This window comes from Polyodon spathula, chromosome 16 (assembly GCF_017654505.1).
Source record: "Polyodon spathula isolate WHYD16114869_AA chromosome 16, ASM1765450v1, whole genome shotgun sequence".
NCBI classification, from domain to species: Eukaryota; Metazoa; Chordata; class Actinopteri; order Acipenseriformes; family Polyodontidae; genus Polyodon; species Polyodon spathula.
The window spans coordinates 6,974,698-6,994,490 of NC_054549.1; the positions used below are offsets into that span (position 1 = coordinate 6,974,698).

At 40.0% G+C, this 19,793-nt stretch overlaps 3 protein-coding genes across 7 annotated transcripts in view; 1 reads left to right on the forward strand and 2 right to left on the reverse strand.

Annotated features, from left to right (window-relative positions):
- pex14 (peroxisomal biogenesis factor 14) overlaps window positions 1-338 on the reverse strand; it is a 55,592-nt gene extending 55,254 nt beyond the window's left edge. For 3 of the 4 annotated variants that reach the window (XM_041273515.1, XM_041273516.1, XM_041273514.1), the window contains exon 1: window positions 247-338. In XM_041273515.1, the coding sequence (XP_041129449.1) occupies window positions 247-327 (81 nt within the window). In that variant the 5' untranslated portion in view covers window positions 328-338. Of the gene's footprint in view, window positions 1-82; window positions 105-246 lie in introns of those variants that run through there. The other variant, XM_041273517.1, reaches the window with a different exon arrangement.
- Window positions 339-835: 497 nt separating this feature from the next.
- LOC121329012 (DNA fragmentation factor subunit alpha-like) lies at window positions 836-6,095 on the forward strand. Of its 2 annotated transcripts, none has more exons than XM_041274188.1 (6): window positions 836-1,101; window positions 1,890-2,048; window positions 2,356-2,504; window positions 3,361-3,559; window positions 3,937-4,076; window positions 4,744-6,095. In XM_041274188.1, exons 1-6 carry the CDS (start codon window positions 1,008-1,010, stop codon window positions 4,954-4,956), a joined length of 954 nt encoding a protein of 317 aa, XP_041130122.1. In that variant the 5' UTR covers window positions 836-1,007; the 3' UTR covers window positions 4,957-6,095. The 2 variants fall into 2 exon arrangements, with proteins under 2 accessions (XP_041130122.1, XP_041130123.1); XM_041274189.1 differs by having other exon boundaries at window positions 3,940-4,076.
- A 2,973-nt stretch (window positions 6,096-9,068) lies between these two features.
- masp2 (MBL associated serine protease 2) lies at window positions 9,069-19,570 on the reverse strand. Its single transcript, XM_041274186.1, has 11 exons — window positions 19,336-19,570; window positions 18,278-18,494; window positions 17,296-17,473; window positions 15,398-15,529; window positions 13,488-13,684; window positions 12,748-12,895; window positions 12,423-12,541; window positions 12,102-12,180; window positions 11,327-11,452; window positions 11,115-11,189; window positions 9,069-10,689 (listed from the first exon to the last, which is right to left on the reverse strand). Exons 1-11 carry the CDS (start codon window positions 19,341-19,343, stop codon window positions 9,902-9,904), a joined length of 2,067 nt encoding a protein of 688 aa, XP_041130120.1. The 5' UTR covers window positions 19,344-19,570; the 3' UTR covers window positions 9,069-9,901.
- Between the last annotated feature and the right edge of the window lie 223 nt (window positions 19,571-19,793).

Below are 19,793 nucleotides of genomic sequence, written 5' to 3' on the forward strand. Positions count from 1 at the left end.
GTTCTTCAATTGAGTGATTATAAATAAATAAATAAATAAAAATAAATAAATAAACACATATTGACTTGTGTTTGGCCTGCACCTGTTAACACGAACCAGCAAAGTCGGGCGTTTCTGCAGCAGAAACAGTCCATGCATACCGCTCCCATCCCTCTACGGTTTCTATTACTGTCTAAACAACATGCAAAGCAAATTAAACGCGCAACAAGAAAGCCGTACGAACGAACGCGTTAAACCTGCGGTTACCTGCGGCCGCTGCTCGGCTGGTTCCGAGGACGCCATCTTCCCAGGCAGTGCTAATACACCACCAACGCGATTCCACTCCATACCCCAGGCAGGAGTTGTTGAGAGAAGAGTGAGGGATTCAGTTACAGCACAGCGATTATATAAAGTTACAGCACCGCGGCGTGGGGAAGGAAAGTGCACATTTTACCGTATGAAGTTTCTTTTTTTTTTTTTTTTTTTTGGGGGGGGGGCGACTTTATGGTTGTAGATTGTATTTATTGCTGGGGGGGGATTAAATACCATCTAGGTGTGTCTTTTCAGAAACTATTTAAATATGTGTTCAAATTACCAATGCTTGGGGCAAAATAAGTATATAATGTATTATAATTTAAGTTATACCAAACCAAATGAAAAAAAAGGTATTACAAATGAAAAGTTCATCTACACACGTGATACAGAAAGCAGTGGGAATGGCAATAAAGCTAATAAGGTGCAGGGCAATTGATTTCAATAAATAATAAATAGGAATCGTGGATTACACTTTGAAGAACAAACATAGTGATGGGAATCGTAGTCTTGGCTCAGTCCACCCAGCTGAGACAAGACTACAACTCCCACAATCCTATTCTCCCGTTTCGTTGTTACTGTAGCGCTTGCTGTAAAAACAAGAATAATGTCAGAGTAAAACTGTTACAGTGTGTTACAGAACAGACGTGTTTTACTTTGTTTAATATTCCACAGACGATATATTCAAATAATACAGCAACTTTGTTGCAGTAATAATGACAGAAGAAAAACCTTGTAAAGTCTGCAACTTTTCACGTCAAAAATCGTATGGAATTGCAGTCCGGTCTCTGGAAGACCTAAAAACTAAAGGTAAGCACACCTGAGACAAAGCCGTAAAGCTACAATGTATTGTATTTATTATGCAAAATGGCCGTGACGGACCGTTTAGGCGAGTTGTATAACCTTCTCACAATAGTTATTTTACAATGAACTCAGTGTTAATAATGTAACTATAAAAACGTATTCGTACAGTCACTCGAGAATGGCTTAATTGTGTAAAATTACTTTCTTTTTCTTGCTCCACAAATCGAAAGGGGAGGGCAAGAACAGCTAAGGTGTGGCCTAAGACAGCGTACCTGCAAACCTTAAATTCTTTCTTTGAAGTTTACATAAGCAAGGAAACAGATCCCTGTGCAATGTTGCGCTTTCTGAGTGTATAAGTAATAAGTTAGCTTCCAGCCTGTTTTTGTAAACCCCGGCCTTATACCCGCTGCTGCACAAAACATATTTTAATATAACCACCCATTTCACTTTCTCTAAACTTAAAATCAATAAAACAATAATTTCTCCTTCTTTAGCCCTGATGTTAAATGACAGTTTCTTTGGGGGCGCTTCTTGTTGGCAGTAGAATTTGTTCTGCTGATAGGGAAACCCCAAAAAGACTGCAGCCGGTTGATTTTCTACCAGTATACCACTTGGTAAACAAAACTGAAGATATATTTTAAAGTATAACTGACCAGCAAAAGTAATCCTTGCCTTGCTAACTCACTTTTAACGGTAACAAAGCATTTTGTTTCAGAATTCCATTGCTAAATTCATGCTAACCAAAGCACATCATTTTGTAATTGAAGGAATATCTTTTTGTATTTTGCATCCAGGACGTGAGACGTTAGGCATGGACTCCAAGGTGCTGGTCTCTGTGGTGTTAGAGGACGATGGCACCATTGTGGAAGATGAGGCATACTTCATGTGCTTACCACCTAACACCAAGTTCATGATTCTGCATAGCAAAGAGAGATGGGGTCCTGCAACCAGAGGTAAGATTGAGCAAGGTGTTGTTCAGCCACATGGCCATATATTAATATATATATAAATCTTTGGTTTTAAAAGACTTCAACAGGACATAGTTTTTTTTTTTTTTTTATTAATGATAAATTGGACATAGGCTTTTTTACAAGAGCAGATCTCATATTTCTTCTACGCTCTCAATAATAAATATTAATGTCCTTACAAACAATGTGTTGTGAGAGTCATGCAGAAGGGTTCTTGTCCCTTGTAAAAACGTAGTGGAAGTGTAACAGGATCTGATCGAAGCCAACAGGACTTTCCTCTTCTTGCTGGCAGTTGATGGCGGGACTGCCTGGTTAGGTGAGAGTATTGACAGCGATGAGATGGACAGCGCTTTCACTGGCACCGAATCGTGGAGGGGTCTGGCACAGCAGCTGAAACGAGATCTCTCCAGCATCATACTGATGTCCGAAGAGGAACTCCAGGTAAAAGGACAAAACCAGTGAAAAGTATCCCTGTCTGTACCTGAGCTAGCATTGCCGTTCATTGCACTTTTGTACAGTTTGGTGCTATAGCTTGATAAGCTAAGTTTGTGCGTATGTCTGAGTGACTTGGTTTTGGCACAAGTGAGGCTGGTATTATGTATTTGTGTACGTATGTTAGGAAAACATTGTTTGCCTTTAAGACCAATAACATTGTTTAAACTGCAGAATTGCATTTCGTCATTTCTTTTAACAGCCTGTGGCAGGGTGAATGTCTTGCCGGTGCACAGGTATGTGTGTGGGTGGGGAATATTGGGTTGGCAGACAGAGGGTTAAATTCTTCCCTGTCGGAACACACATGGGAATGTGGCTGGGGCCGTAATTGAATGATTCATGATTAATTAGGCTCCTGCCACAGGTGTATAAAAGGGCAATCACGGGTATTAATGTTAGAGTTGAAGGTTGTATTGATGTACCAGTGTTTAGGGGAGTTTATAGTGCAGTGTTTCATTGTAAACAGTGCCTCGGCCTCAAACCACGTGTATGTAAAGTGTTTGTATGGTTTTGCTTATCATTAGTTATTATTAAAAGTGTGTACAAACTCTTTTTAAACTGCAGCTTTCTGGTCTCTGAGTCTCATTCCTAACGCTATCCTGTCGCACAACCCTTATAAAAGTATTTTTGCAGTCTTACTATGCTTGTCCCGTGCTTTACCGTTTCACTATGCTTTATTGCACATTGCTATGCTCGGGTAAACTTTTCTAAGGCAGTTGAAACAATGCTGTTTAATCTGCTGAACATGTGAGCAGGGCTGTGTCCTGTAAGGAGTGTGGAGTCGGTAATGACTTCAGTTTTGCAGTGTCTTGTGGATGTATCCTGTGAGGAGCTGGCCAGGGAGCTGGGACACAAAGAGACTAAAGTGCAGAGCCTGCAGGACGCCCTCCAGAGGGTTCTGGACCAGAGGGAAGAGGAGCGGCAGTCCAGGGAGATCCTGCAGCTCTACCTTCAGGCTGCAGAGAAGGAAACAAGCCCAGCGAGTACAGGCTGCAGCCAGGAGGGTGAGGAATTATCCAGCGTGCCTTTTCAGACTGCTCTAGTTGTATACAAAATCAACAGCAAAGCAATCCACTCACCGAGTGGGTTTACTAGGTCAGCCACTAACCCTTTCATGTGTCATTTTATAAAACAGTATTAAGTTATCCACTAGGTGGTGCTTTCGCTCAGATACTGAGATGTAAAAAGCTGTTGACAGGGTTTTTTCGTTTGCTTAAAGAAATGTTTTTACATCGCTTTGTGGCATGTCTAAAGATATAGAGGAATGCACCCGAGTCCACATCTTGTTCCTTTAGCTGCTTGTACTCTAGTGAGAGCCACACCTTCGTTATTTAAATCAGGCAGGATCTTTTCAACCCTATTTGTTTATGCTCATGTTCAGTAGATGATGTCACTGATGGAATGGAGGTGGACTCCACCAAGGAGACTGCTGGACAGAGTTCCAAGTTCTGCCAAAGAACACTCATGGTTCTGAAGGGTAAAACGAGCCCTGAAACCAGGCTGTCTAACCAAGACCTGCAGGTACAGAAAGACACACACACACACACACACAGAGTCACGGGTTATGTACAGATTTAGAAAAATAAGTCCTTGCATTTCTCTGGATGCCTCAGTACTGTAATGTTAAGAATGCTTTCCACATGACCAGTATGAAATGAAAATATCTGCCTAAGTATATACATACACTACCTTTCAACAATGCTTAATATTATATTACAGTGAATTACAGTTTTGTAAAAAGTATTGTTGTTTGTGCAGTTTCCTCCCTTTACATACCAGGAGATGGTGCTGTGCTTCTCTGATTGATAAGACTAACACCATATTTAATAGAAAATCAGCTTGAGAAGACAAAGTTTTTAATATGATTAGTCCAATACACTGTCGCTCAGTAAGACATTGAAAAGGCATATAATATACTGTTTAGGAATCTGCTGGAAAAAGGAGCAGGTCAGCATTATCTCCTCACAAAACAGCAGTGCCAGTAACACGTACTGTAAATGTATTTAAGACTTTCTATCTTGAACGTGAGTAAGTGTAAAGCCGCAGTGAAGTTTTAGTGACCAGACCAAAAACTTGCAGCGGGCTCGCTGATTTGCCGTTCCCGAAAGAGAAATCCCAAAGAGAAAGCTCCATTTTGTGTAAAGTATCGGTTCTGGTAAAACCTGACCGGGTTCCTTGTCATTTGCAGTTGGTGTTGAACGAAGGCTTGCAGAACCTGTCTGCGGCGCTGAGCTGGGACACAGAGAAAGCGAAGGATCTGCTGCAGGCTTGCGAGGAGGAGCTGGAGAAACGCTTAAACAAAGTGCAGGCTTTGCAGTCCCTCAGGAACTGCACCCAGGAGACTGAGGAAGAGGGAAACACACAGTCCAAACGCAGAAAAAAGGCTCCCTTTCAACCTTAATCCCTTTAGTGCAGGAGCCCTTAACAGAGCGCAAACTCACAGCAAGAGCGCTCCACTCAAGCTGCCTCGATGTAAAATGTTTAAAAGCGATAATCTGTGGTACGTGGCATCATTATCCTCCCTCCCACATGTTTTGCTTATCATGAAAAATAGAACCCAGCATTTTCTTTTAATATTCCAGGCAATTATGTTTCTTCTGGTAGTGCTTTTTAATTAACTTTTTTTCACTGGGACAACGTTTGCACAGATAAGTGGCAATAAGGCACAACAGGAGGTGTGATTAATATGAGATGTTCACACCCTCTCAATAGCAAAAGGGGAATACATTTACATGCTGCGTTGTGTTTTGCCAAATGTACATTGGTGCATTAACTGATTTGGGTAGATTGTTTTGTTGTATGTTCCCTGCAAGTATAAACAGTGCAGTTTCTTTTTTAATCTTGAATTACAGTATTTGTTTTGTAAGGTTAAATAAATGTCTTAAATACTAAATAGTGGGGTTCCAAAAAATATAGCGTTATACATCCCTATGTGTTGCTACAACTGTTTAAATAATGTACCTGTTGTTTTTCTTTTCATTGTTAACATGCTGACAACTTTTCAAAATGTCTGCTCTAGTGCACTGGGGGTTGAGATCTGTCCACTAAATCACTGCAGCAAGAGCAATTAAAAAAAAGACCTGGGGACATGTAACATTATATTTTTCAGAACCCAGCTGCTATTCTACCCTCCTTCTCCTCCTTCTCGTCCCTCTTGGACTCTCTTTGCTCCCTGCTTCAGAGCCATAAGCCCACCACGTGTTTTCTGGACCCCCTTGCCACTCACCTCCTCCAGGCTGCTGCCCCTGCTCTACTTCCTTTCATTTCCTCTCTTCTCAACACCTCTCTGCTCTTTGGATGTTTCTCCTCTGCCTTCAAACAGGCCTGCATCACATCCCGCCCTTGAGCCCTCATCCCTCAAGAACTACAGTCCTGTCTCCCTTCTTCCATTCCTCTCTAAAACCCTTGAGCGAGCGGTACATCGCCAGCTTCCTGCTTTCCTATTAACACATTCTCTGCTCACCCCCCTCCAATCTGGTTTTAGCCCGGCACACTCCACTGAAACTGCTGTTCTCTCCATCACTAGCTCTCTACTCTCTGCCCATGCCGCCTCCCTCTCTGTCCTAATTCTCCTCGATGTCTCTGCAGCCTTTGACACAGTCACCCACTCTATTCTCCTGTCCTCCCTTGCTGATCTGGGACTCTTGAACTGCTCTTGCCTGATTCTTCTCCTACCTGTCCGATCGTGTGTACCAGGTGTGGCTCACCCTTTCTGTCTTGCTCTCTTTTCGAGAGGTGTCCCCCAAGGCTGTCTGCACCCGCTCCCTGAGTCCCTTCATCTCCTCCTTTGGCTTCTTGTGTCATTTTTATGCTGATGATGCTCAGATCTTCCTCTCCTTTCCCCACCTCTGACTCCAACATTTCCTCCCGTATCTCTACCTGCCTCTCGCCCATCTCCTCCTGGACTCACATCATCTCAACCTCTCCAAATCAGACCTCCTTCCCCCTCTTCCTCTCCCACCGCTGATCTCTATCTCTTTTCCTCTTGAATCCACCACTCTCTGTCCCTCGTCATCCACCAAGAACCTTGGGGTCACCCATTCAAGTTTTTTGTAAATACTCTTATTTGAAATCATTCTCATCCATTTATCTTACTTACTACATGCTCTTACTGGACTATACTCGTCTAAGTAAATATTTTTACTCTAAGTTAACTGCTCAGTCAAACTCACTCTTAAATGTAATTATTTACTGTATTCTTTACTTTGCTCTATGATCTTATTTGCTACTGATTTTTATTGTACTTTTTAACTGCTCTTATCTGTAATGTGATATTCTGTAATGTGATACTTTGTAACAACTGTAAGTTGCCCTTGATAAGGGCGTCTGCTAGGAAATAAATAACAATGATCTAATTGTAAATGAAACACTCCATAAGAATCTGTGCATGTGATTCTGCCTGTCTGTATATTAGAGTTGTGTAAGATATTTAGCAGCCTTTATCTTTTGTTATTCATATTTTGGCATTAAGCTTTAAAATGTATTTACTGGAGCTACTGTACCACGGATAGTGTGAAGTTCCAAATATGTGAATTTCCACACCTCATAATGCAGTAGTGTGGGGTGCTTGATTGGCTCACCTGGTAAATGCACAGCCAGTGGTGTGCAGGGTGATGTCCTGGCTGTGCTGAGTCGGCGTTCCTCGGTGGTGATTCTGAAGGGAGCATCGCATTGGCTCTCCTGTGGGTTAGGGAGGCAAATCTGGCAGGGAAGTCATTTTGAGATATCTTAAAATGATTTAGCGATCTCGCTAAATGAACAGGATGTTATTTCGAGATCTCTCGAAATGACAGTTTGGCATACCATGCTAGCAAAACATATTATTTAAAGACACCTGTAAATCAATTTGAGTATGTCTGTACAGTATGTCTGAATTGTTATCTTGATTATGCAGACATCTCATTCATTTTAAAGATATCTGCAAATTATGTCTTAAAATGCAATTTTGAGAGCTCTCTAATTGATCACTTGGCTTGCCATAGTCTCCCATGTTTCTTGTTTGTAGTTTAAATGAATCTTCATTCAGGACTCTTATCTCTGCGTGTCTTCTTACACTGAAGGTCCTTGGTAATGGACATCATGGTGTGCACAGTTCCTGTCTGAATGAAATTCTTACAGCCAAGAAAGCTGCTTATCGACAGGTAGAAGTTTTTCTGTGCAATGTGACAATAAAGACAGCTCAATACAGGGACAGCTGTTAAAGACTGAACTCATGCACTGGTTAACTCAAGATAATGGACATGGAGGCATGTGTTTAACTCTTTCTGTTCTTGTGGTTGCTTTCCTGATCGAGGCGTTTAGCAAACTACAGTATGCTCTTTATAGAAATATGCATGCACTATGTATATAGGTAATGCTCTCCATGTCAACATTGCGAGCCGACAACTCTTACAAAATAAGCATATCAATCAATGCCAATACCAGTAATCCTGTAATAGTAAACTCTATTAAACTGAAGAATAAGTGCACTGTACCCCGACCATGGCTTCCAATGCTCCACTAAAGGCTTGAAAAGAGGCATTATTTAAAAAGAGTGACATTTCGATTATACCACCTGTAATCATAGAGCCTACACGAATATAACAAAGTGCTCTGTACCCTGAAGTATTGTTCAAAATCAAATTGCAGAGAATGCCTAGATCGCAATGCAGTAAGCTCAAGAATACCTACTACTATATATTTCAAGGCTTAGTTGTCCTGCTTAAGGAAAAGGAATTGTTCATGGTGTTTGACTAAATAAGTACGACTCAAATAAGATTCTTAAGGGGGAGCTGTCCCTCATTCTCTTCTGTCAGCTATAATGTTAGCATTGAGATAATGCATTGAGATAGACGCACTGTAATCCAGTAAAATGCCTGTCTTTGTCTGAGCGGATGGTTAGCAGAACTGAATGGTGTGATTAAAATAGGTAAGTGGAAAGCAGGTTTGCCGTATACAGTGCGTGAAGCATGATGAACATTATGGAACAATTAAGGTACTAATTCTAGTGGATATGCAAAATACACCCAGAATCAAGACGTCTCAAATGTATTTTATTTTTTCCAGCGCTGGCTAAGTAAGCTGTTTTTATCAAGTCTGCATTCAGCAAATGTTCCAATCTGTCAACTGTCTGTTTCAATGATTCAGGTGTTTCTGTGTTTATTCTGCACTGATGCATTCTTCAACCTCAGTGCAACAGTGATAGATTAAACACATAAGAAGCTAGGGAAGTAGACAGCAAGCAATATTTGAGTTCATTATCAGACCCTGAGTTCAGAGCTACAACACAGCAATGGAGGTGTTACACAGAGTTTCAAAGCTGAGTGTTAAAAGGTATTAACCATGAAAAGATCTGGGCTGTGCAATGGCCTGATCTAGATGGGCTAATATCATTGGCTACTACAATGCACTTATTTGTAATGTTTCTCTGATTGGTTGGTGCTATTTAATTAATGCAAACATGGCAGTAATTGAGTTTTTGGGAATGGGAATGCCCCGTAGTTTTATTGGAAATAAAAAGCGATACAGTATGGGTGGATAGAGCCTTTTTATTAGCCAACAAAACGAATGAGCTTGACCCCTTCGTCAAGGGTCAGGAGACCCCTATTTTTTGAAGGGTCAAAACAGACACTTTCTATTTACCATTCTGCAACATATAACACACTTTTTTAGATTCATTAAAGCATTATGTGATACAAGCAGTGTGCCACAGGTTGGGTATAAAAAAAGCTGGTATAGAGTTTATTTGTTGGACCGGAGAAAAGAGGACTGCACACCGTGTCACCCCCAAAACTGGTAATTATGCATGAAGTGCCTTTTCTGTATTGCATGCTGATTTTGATGTGTAATAAAGCATTGGTATTACATCGCCTAATTGTTGTATTGAGCAAATCAGTCTGGGTTATTTCACACCAGTGAGGCATGAGCCAGTAACAGCATGGCTGTGAATGAGGCTTTGAGGAATAAGTCTGAAGCTTATCTCAGCTGTTGAAAGACAGGTCTGGGCACAACATGCAGGAAAGGATATATACCAAATATGCATGAAAAAGCCATTTTCTGTCTTGCTAAAAATGTTTATCATTAAATGAATCAGAGTCCTCTTTAGCAGTAGTACAGGACCCTATTCACCAACCTTTAATGTACACCTTACTCAGAGATTAAATCCTGTTTCGTTGAATTGCATTTCTCTTTTACAGCTCCATAACAATCGACTTAAAAAGAAACGCGAAGTAAAGCATGATTAATGTATTTGTTTAGCATTTCACTTACTGCATTCATTGATCAATGTTCCCCTCCAGATTAAAAACTGATCTGGACATATAGCTCCTATTATCTGACACTAGTGCTATATACAAGATGATTCAAATTTAACGGTTCTTTGAAATAATATCCTCTATCCATGGAAGGTAATTGGTCACTTTGGTGTATAACCCATACTGCCCAGCCTTTGCACACTCCAATCCCCAGGAGACTATGCCTCCGAGGAACCAGTTGCTTCCTTCCTGGTCATAAAAAACAAAAGGGCCACCACTGTCCCCAGAGCAGGCATCTTTTTTGCCTGTCTTGAATCCGGCACATATCATGTTGTCGGTGATAATCAGAGGCTGCCCATTGTCTGACACTTTACCTTCATAGGCGGCTTTGCATGTTTCAAAGTCAACCACTGGCAAGTCCACATACTTTAGTGAAAGAGAACCCCGTCCTAAACCTGAAGCTCGCGTCACACCCCATCCAGACACTATGCCATACTCTTCAGGTTTGACAACAAACCTGTCTTCTTTACCAGGCAGGCAGACCGGCATGATTTTTTCACTGATGGGCACTCTGTGTTCCAGCTTGATCAACGCGATATCGTTGTCGAAGTTGATATTGTCATCCTTGTAGTCTTTGTGAATGAAGATTTTCTCGGACGCGGCCAGTACAGCGTTACTGTCCCCCCTGTGAATGACCCCCATTTTCACCCTCACATTGGCGGTGTCTCCGTGGTTGTGTAGCACGTGCGCAGCAGTCAGGACCCAGTTGTCGTAAAGGAGTGTGGCTCCTCCTTTAAAATCTCCCCCCACCTCCAGCAGGACTTGCCATGGGAGCTGTTTCTCCAGCGCCTGTTGTCCCCCAATAATTCGTCCCAGGGTTCTAACTGTTGGAGTCCCACAAGCTGGGGGGAAAAGAAACCTAAAGTTTGAACTACTGGAAGGTGTTGCAAATAAAATAGAAAGAAGGCATGCAACTGCATTATAGACAGATATTCAAGTAAGTTCAGAAATGGGGAAGAAAAGTAGATGGCATTAAAATTCTGATCGTCACCCCTGGATATTTTCCCTAGATTTGGTTGATTTATTAACAAATCTATTTAAGGAGGTAGTTATCCAAAAACCTTGTCATTTTAATACCTCAAGAAGTTTACAGTGGCAAACCACTATTAAAGGAGGAAGAAGCTTGCTTCCCTACAACTACAACTGCTTGTGGGAAATGCCAAGATACATTTAACAAGGTCTGTTTGTTGAGAGATCACAAAAGACTATGGATGTGCTAATAGACTCATGAAACGGAAAGGCCTTGGTGTAGGAATGGATTACTCACATGGTTCACACTCCGGCAAGGCGTTGCTTCCCTTTGAGTCCCTCCAGTAGCCATCGTGGGCACACGTGTACTTTCCTGCAAGTGTATAACTCATATTATCAACAGCAAGACAAAGGGGAACATGTAAGGAAACGTTTCTTTTTAAATCTTGGTTTCTTCATGTGGCTGTGTTGAGTTAAGTTGTTTTTAAACATGTACACCGCTGTCCTTACCATCTCCATTCCCTTTCATGACATAGAAAGGGCCGTTACATCTATAACGTGCAACAGACTGGTAGGTCGAGGTGGTGAAGTCAACTGTGCCATTGAAGATGCTATCCGGACGCGTGCAGTCAACCACTGAAACAAAACCGAGAGCTTTATATGAGTATTCTCATGTCCAGAGTACACAGTCCAGAGCATCTCTCCAACCTGCTGAACCGCTATGTCCCTACATGTAAGTTGAGGTCCTCTGACTCTGGCTTGCTTGTCATACCTAAGGCTTCTAGTTTTTGGTTTTTATTTTCCATCTCTCTCCCTCCCTTTAAACCTTAATTAATGTTAATGTCAGATAACTCAATCAGTTAACTCAACAGTTAACCTAATCAAGATATGAGGGTAAAAAGAAACAGCTTCCTTTGGTAGTTAGTGTTTGATTAAGAACGTGAAGCCTTTAAAGGGACATAACTACAAACATTATGAAAAGTAGAATATCTAGTCATACCCAATCAGAACCACACGCAGGGAGCGGTCTTTTAGGTTCCTGGCCCCGACTCTCTGGAACTCTCTTCCGGCTTTAGTGCGTGCAGCTCCCACAATCGCTCACTTTAAATCAAGTCTCAAGACCCACTTGTTCTCTCTTGCTTTCAATACTCTTTAGCCTGATATCTGTTAAAAGCTGCTGTCTAAATTGCTATTTCAGGTTTTTCACTCCATCTTTCAAGGCTGGACAAGAAGCAAGTGACGGACAGTCAAACGTAAAAAGATTTGGACTAATGGTGTCACTCACAGCTGCATGTGGCCATCGGTTTGTCCCAGGTTCCATCTTTCTTGCAAACTGCTTTGTAGGATGACAGTCCTAATTTCCCCTGGAGTAAACATAAACTTCATGCTCATACCATTGATAAGACTGATAGCAAGACACTGGGTTCAGAGATAATGGGAATGAATAAAATAGAATGGAAAGAGGGCTGTGGTCGATGTTTAGATTGTTAAAATAGGTGATAGCTTTCCCTTTACTTTTTTTGATGTCTGTGATGCTTTCACTAGTGTACTTTTATTAATTTGTATTGGAAACTGGCGCTTGGTACTGTAAAAGTTAAAGGTTTACCTGCAGTAACTCGTATCCGATCTCACAAGTGAGCCTAAAGTGATCTTTGAAGATGAATCTCGTGTTGGACGGGGAGATTTTACCATGGGGAGGCGCTACAGGATCAGGACAAGGCATCGCTGTGGGGAATGGTAGGGAAGATTAGCTTGCTGAAAAAACCAAACGAATTGCAATCATTTTCCTACATGTCATAATTTAATACGCAAAGTGACATTTAGCGAAATTATGAGTGATATTAACTCACCAAAATACACATTCCTGTTCCACTACCATGCATTATGTTTGGGTATGTTCAGATCCAATGACAGATTGTTTAGAGAAGTACCTGTGGTCGTGTACTTGATTTTCCATCCAGTATTGGTCCCTGAGGAGTCTGTTTTAAAAGTAACATCCACCTCATAGCTTCCCGTCTCCATTTTCGACGGCAGCGATGTTCCACACAACGGCTCATACTCTTTTTTCTGTGTTTTAATCTTCAAAGGGGAATAACCACATTTACAGCATGGACCATGGTTTTGTTTTATATTGGGGATCCCTAAAACCCCATAGTACTTATCACAGTTGTGTCACTTACAGTCAGTATCGAATGGATCTACATATTTGTTCTTCTAATTGCACCTTTTATAATAATGAAACAAACTGATTTCAAAGCTGCCTGTTCTAAAATAATATGTTTCTAAATTACAGTCCATGCATCACTCCCAGCAGTTGTAGAACATGACTGGTCTTACACCACTAGAGTCACCTTGCGCCATCCGACGATTTCAAGCCACATTCAGCCCCTGCTCTGTTAATGGATGCTAATGCAAACATAGCAACAGGAAAAGGGTCAAATAAAGGTTGAGTCACATAATGCCACTATGCCCTGTAAATACAACATAACATACAAGTAGATGCATGAAAGGGTGTTGTGTGTGTTCTATACCAGAGAATGCTTTTAAACTATCACCCTTTGAAGTGTCAGTAGATTTAAATGTCATTGTAATAGTTTTATTGCTATTGGATGTTAAAGGCAATTCAAATGACATCTGAGGCTATTTATGCTTTAACCACAAATCTACTAACCTTCAAAACGTCGTAAGGACATTTTACGTCTGGATGCGTTTCTACATCAAAGGAATGCACGAACTCCAGTACGATGCTGAAGCCCTCCTCCACCTTGATGTGGTAGTCACAGCTGGAGAGCTTGGGGTAGGGTGAAGGGAACTCTGGACTCATCAGCTCTCCTGATCGTTCGGTGAATACCTGTCCACTGCAGTTGACTAGAGGAAAATAAATAGATAAATAAATCCAAGCATATTAAATCATGTGACACTGCTTGGAGCGCTGAAAGCAACAGAAAATGTTCTGCGGTAGAGTCAGTGATGAAGTATGGTGTATGTTGGGCATGCCTCATATTACCTGGACAGCAATGCCCAGTAATACATTTAGGTCTGTTTGTTTTCCATTATAGGACAGATCTGACATTGAAAGAAACTTCCTTTCCAGAGTGAGAAGGTCAAATCAACCGCAGAGCTGATAGAGAAGTCAGGGTGCTGTCATCTTCTGCAGGATTAGCATTGCATTGTTGTTCAGTCATAGTAAAAGTGTTCAGGTCTGTCAACAGGCACAGCACCAGACAAGTCATTCATCATTTACTGTGCAGCACTCAGCAGGCAGAACAAACCCCTCAGTAATAACAACTGATGGAGTTTAATGCCAGTTGTCCCACAGCGGTGTATTGGGTACTTTGACTGGCGCTAGGTCATCAGCTCAGACTTATTGAATTGTTTGTGTTTGACTTTGGAATAGAATGGAACACAATGTGATTGTGAATTGGGCCTGCAGTACAAACCAAATAATTTAAAAGTCATACATTTCAGACAGTGAAACCATTTTTTATTGATGCAGTATACTTATATTTTGAAAGTAAACAATGTTAATGTAACTTTGGAATTACATATGAAGTAATACATTTTTCATATTGAGTTCCTGTAGACGTCCTATGAAAGGACACCAATTCATGTACATTCCACTAGGATATTAGACCATCTATCAACAACAATTATTAGAATTAAAAAGGTATTATTTTAATTAATAATATTTATTTTCCCCAAAGGTTAAATATGCTTTATGACTGTTATCCTGCCCTGATGTCTTCTAAATTGTAATTTAATAACTCGTTTTTCATTTATTATTATTATTATTATTATTATTATTATTATTATTATTATTAAACTTATATATCCATAGACGTATATATGGTTTATGTATCAGATCATTTTCTTGTTAATATTTACAACAATTAAAAATATAAAGTCGGTTTTGTTAACAGTGATGAATTATCTATGGAAGTATCCAGGTGCTATTACTGCTATGTGCGAAAGCAAGGTATCAATTATCTTTGCCTTGACATCTTATTCCCCCCGGGAGCCCAAAGTAATTTAGTTGAACTCATGACGCGTGTCAGAGATTAGCTGTCTGAGATACTTGGATTTGGGTTCCTCCCATGAGCCTCAGCCAGGCTAGCACCAGGGCAGACGTATTATTCAACATCATCTTTTACACCCGCTTGGAATGCTAGCATGATTCATAGCTTGCAGCATTTTCTAATTATGTTCTCTTTAGATATTTAGTTCTTTCACGCTGTGGCTTGACAAACCTGGCTAAATGAACCATACGAGGATGTGCTTTGGGGACAGGAAATTCAACTGAATTCTCCTGGAGTTTTTGATTGGTGCAATTAAACCGCCTGTCCGTCTAGGTTCTTTAGTCTTTATATGCAGAGCGCCATGCTTGAATGGAGTAAACCACACCAAAAACAAGTTCATAAACTAAAAAGATTGAATGAATTATATAGTTGTTTCTGTCTGGTTTACAGTATGGACCACCTACTGCACAAAGCCAGATTTACTAATAATACGATCTCCTAATTGAATACTTGTGATAGCACGTGGTAATGCAAAAAAGCAGTCTGATGTAGTACAGCCCCTTACCTGTGCATATCCTCTGGTTGGAATGGAGAGAGTACCCCATTCTGCAGGTGCAGTAATAGCCCCCCATGTAATTGTGGCAATTATGGTCACAGATAGGCTCTCCATCCTCTGTAATTGCACATTCATCAATATCTGGGAAAACAGGAATAATGATTAAACATTTCATGAACCACTTTTATAAACCTTTTTTTGGTGGGCCATGTAGTCATTGCGATCTCAACAGATTTGTCATGTGCGAGTGAGCAGACTTGCAGTGGGCTTGCTGCGGTGCCTGTAGCTGCAATATACAGAATCCCTTGTGTAACCCACAGCACACAGACAAAGCCCTTGATGGGGTAGAGGGAGGTAATGCTTCTGGGTGCTTGTTAGAAGCGTAGAGGGCTGGCAGGCTGGCCTTTTGCTTAGAAGCGACGTCTCAGCAGCAGCAGGTGTAAAAGCATCATCATCACCATCATCATCGTTATTATTATTATTATTATTGCACTGGCAGCTCGTGTAATTCTTTCGGATAGCTTTGTCACTCACTGATCTGGGAGTGACAGACAGTACGCCCTTCTCTCAGGCACTGTAAATCAGGGCTGACAATGACAGGTTAATTGTCTGAACCCTTCACTGCTAATTACGGTAAGCTGGGAGGACAGCTTTTAAGAACTGCGGATCAACCCACGCTTGCACGTTCCTGTGGACAGCTCTAAAATTCAATCTGCCACTTGTTGTTTTGTAACTGGACATTGCCTCGAAATAATTGGTTTATTTTTTGTCGGGTTGCATCAGTCAAGAATGAGTTAAACTCTACTTGCAGTGATAAGCCAAAATAATTCCTAGAAATCAAGTGACATTAGAAAAGATATCGGACTATAAACATCTTTGTTGTTATCGTTTGAAGCCAAAAATAAAGTCAAACGTGGCTTCTTGTCATATTTTACATTCAGTTAAACAATTCAAGGATAATAATGAATGTTTTCAGTGCTAGAAAGATTCATATAACAGGCTCTAAGAACACATTGAATATGTTGAAGGCGCTATACCAGTGGTTCTCAAGTCTAGGTTTTGGGTTTCACCCAGTGGTAAAGGGTCTTAGAAACTGGGTTCCATCCGTGTCATTCATAACAGGAAACTAGAGGAATGTTAAAGGGTCCAAGGGCACTCTGGAAAAAATACAAGGAGCCAGTAACTGAGGCCACGTATAGTAATGATACTAATATTGCATTATTTTACACCCATATTCTTTGTTATGCAGCGCAACCATTTTGGCATTTATTACTATTATGCTTTTCTTTTGTTTTTTCTACAGACAATTCACTCTTCTCCTAATATATAGAGTGTATGTGACCACTGTACACTATATACTAATTTAGAGAACAATGTTAAGCCCTTTCTAACAAACGCTTTTGCTAGCACAGGCTGAAGGATCTTGCCTTTGTTTAACTCCATGCATATACGAATCACCCATGGAAAGGAGCCTGTCTATATGATTAGGCAGAGGAGGTGAAACTGCAAAGCGTAGGAAGTGAGGAGCTTAAATCTGTCATCAATGCAAGCAGGATGGTTGGGAATGGAAGAACGCAGAGAAATCAATTTCCTGTTGTAATCTGTCTGACTCGACTGATTATAGCCATCCAGTTACTAGCCCACAAGCATTTTCACACTTCCTTTATTTCAATTAACTTAACAGTAGTGTTTTGTTAAGTCTTGAGTCTCCACTATCCTATCCCCACGTTTTATTATAAATGTTTGTCAAAGAGAAATGGGAAACTGATAATAATGATTGAGCCAGAATAAAAAAGGAGTTGATTAGAGGCTGGTGGATAAACACTTTTGAAATTGTATTACGGTTTTCTGTTCTGCAGCACCACTGTGCGCTTTACAAACCACATCAACAAGGTTGAAGTTCCTACCTTCAGCTGCAAAGAAAGCTGCAAAGCCGGTAAACCTCTTCTCATTGGAATAGTCAGATCTGAAAACGACTGTCATGGTGTTGTCTGTTGAGTAGATTGTAGTAACCCCGGGTGCATCCTCAGTGTCTACACCATTCTCTCCACAAAACCGTGCCGTCTCGTTCCCTCCTGTAATAATCTGAAAAGTTTGTTTTATGTATTTGAAATATTCAGATACAAGCATGCGGACACATTAATGAAAGCACCTTAGACTTCTTAAAGTTAAAAATATAAAAATATTAATACATGTTTTATACACTAACAGCATGATTTTCAAAAGGGGCAAAATAGAGACTGGGTCGCAAAATGATTTTTAAGGCCTGATTTGTGTAACTAAGTCACTTTATTTAGATTTTTAAAAGTTCTAAACTCTTTGAAAGCCGTATAGTCAGTGACTCAAATAGGTAGGCAGTCCGCTGGGACCATGAATATGACATTCAAGTTCACCCCACACATGCTGAACTGGATTAAAATCCTTTTCTTAAGCATTTTATTCACAAAGCATCTACACTAATCCCCCAGGCTGGTTGCATAAAACATTTTAAGCATTAAGTTTAAGTATAACACTTCAGGATAAATTTTCCCTTAACTAGGATTGACACATAAGGAGAAAATTAAGGGGATATTTAACTTAAGGTGTTGTATGCAATTGGCCACACATCCTGTGCTCTTGGAACTGTAGCACAAGTAAATATTTCCTCATAGAAGGGTCTTGTCTACAGCACAGAGGGATGCGGGGAACTCAAATGCTTGCTGTCCATGAAAAGAGTGTTTTTTAGTTGTTTCAAAGCTAAGAAAAGTCAAACTAAACAAGGTTTTCTTCAATGATACAGTGGTGTTACAATTACACGCATTGAGGGCTTCTCTAAACCTACATACGGAACCCCACTGAAATAGATAACATTGACAGGTTTCCTAACGAAGTGAGGTTTATCAAAATTACCTGAAGGTAGTCATATTCGCACAGGTAAGAAAGTTCTAGATTGAAGTGTGTGAAGTAAAGCTTAATCCTGTTCCCCACCGGGACTGTAATGTTCCAGATTTGCTTGATATTGTTGGGGTAGGGGTTTGGAAATCCAGGCGTGGAAAAACTTCCATGGGAGGCTTTTAGGTCAATACTGAAAGCTAAATGCAGCACGCTGACTGCAATTACCATCAACCTGTGAAAAAAGAAACATGATTGCAGCACTTGAAATACTGGATAACATTGCAGCATACTTTACAGCTAAAAGCATATGTGTCCAAAAAACGAACAAAATAAACATCTCAGATAATGAATCTAAAGTTGCAGTATAGCATTACATTTTACACTATATAGTTCCTCTTCTGTTTACCGCATTCTTCCATAGACTATTTAGCTTTACTTGCAATCTATATTGATTACAGGTGCTGTTTTTCAGATACCATTTTACAATGTTGACATGGGATTATAAATAATTCTTAAATGTGTAATAAAAAATGGGTTTCTACTAAAAAATTTTTTAGTAATGTATGTGTTACTGTATATGACATAATATGCTGTCTTATTGAATAAAGTATACTGGATCATTTCATTATTAATGTCACACTTACAAAAGCTTTATATAGCAATACAGAAATGGACAAAAGATTTGCAACACCTAGAATTTTAGGATTGAGGCATCACTTAAAAAAATTAAAAAGAAAACTAAATTATGAACATCATTTATATATTTTATTTAACATCATGCAGTCAAATAAAATAGAAAAAAATCACAAAAGTCTACTGGAAGGCATAATATTAGTACAGTATTTTATGTTAGATTTTCAAAATGTCACTTTTTAAAATTTTTGTCAATTTTTTGTGGAAAATGGAAAACTACAAAGCCATACGTAATTCAATATGTTAACATTGTTCAACAGGTTTCATTCGACTTTATGAAGCAGAATGAGTTAATTGTATAGGGTGGTGCAAAACTTTTACATAGCTGTACATGATTATCAGCATTTTACAGGAATTAAAACAACGTATTGTGCTCTTACCTCATCATGATCTTCTTTCGCAGCACTTATAAACTAATGTAATTCAGTAAATACAAACTGAAGAGACAGTTAATCATTGACCACTGTGTGCATGAGGTTACTGAACCCTACCTTTGACGATGCTGCTCAGATCAAAACAAGTATTTTCTTATTTTGTTGTTGTTGTTTTAATTGAAAATAACACAGGGAGTGGGGAGCGGTTTAAACTCCCCATCCTTTGCAACACTTTTTGAGAAGGTGGTGATTTGTGAAGGTACCATTTAAAACCGTGTCAGAAATCTGGATGGTTCACTTGTGAAATGACTGTTTGATTAAACCAATGGCTATCAGTCTGTGCAAACAAAGTTGGCCTGTTTAGTCATTTTCCTATAAACAGCAATTATTTTTAACTGAAGAGGATCTACAAAGTGATAATGCAACCGGTTATTTAAATTAGTCACAACAAAAATTGATATTTC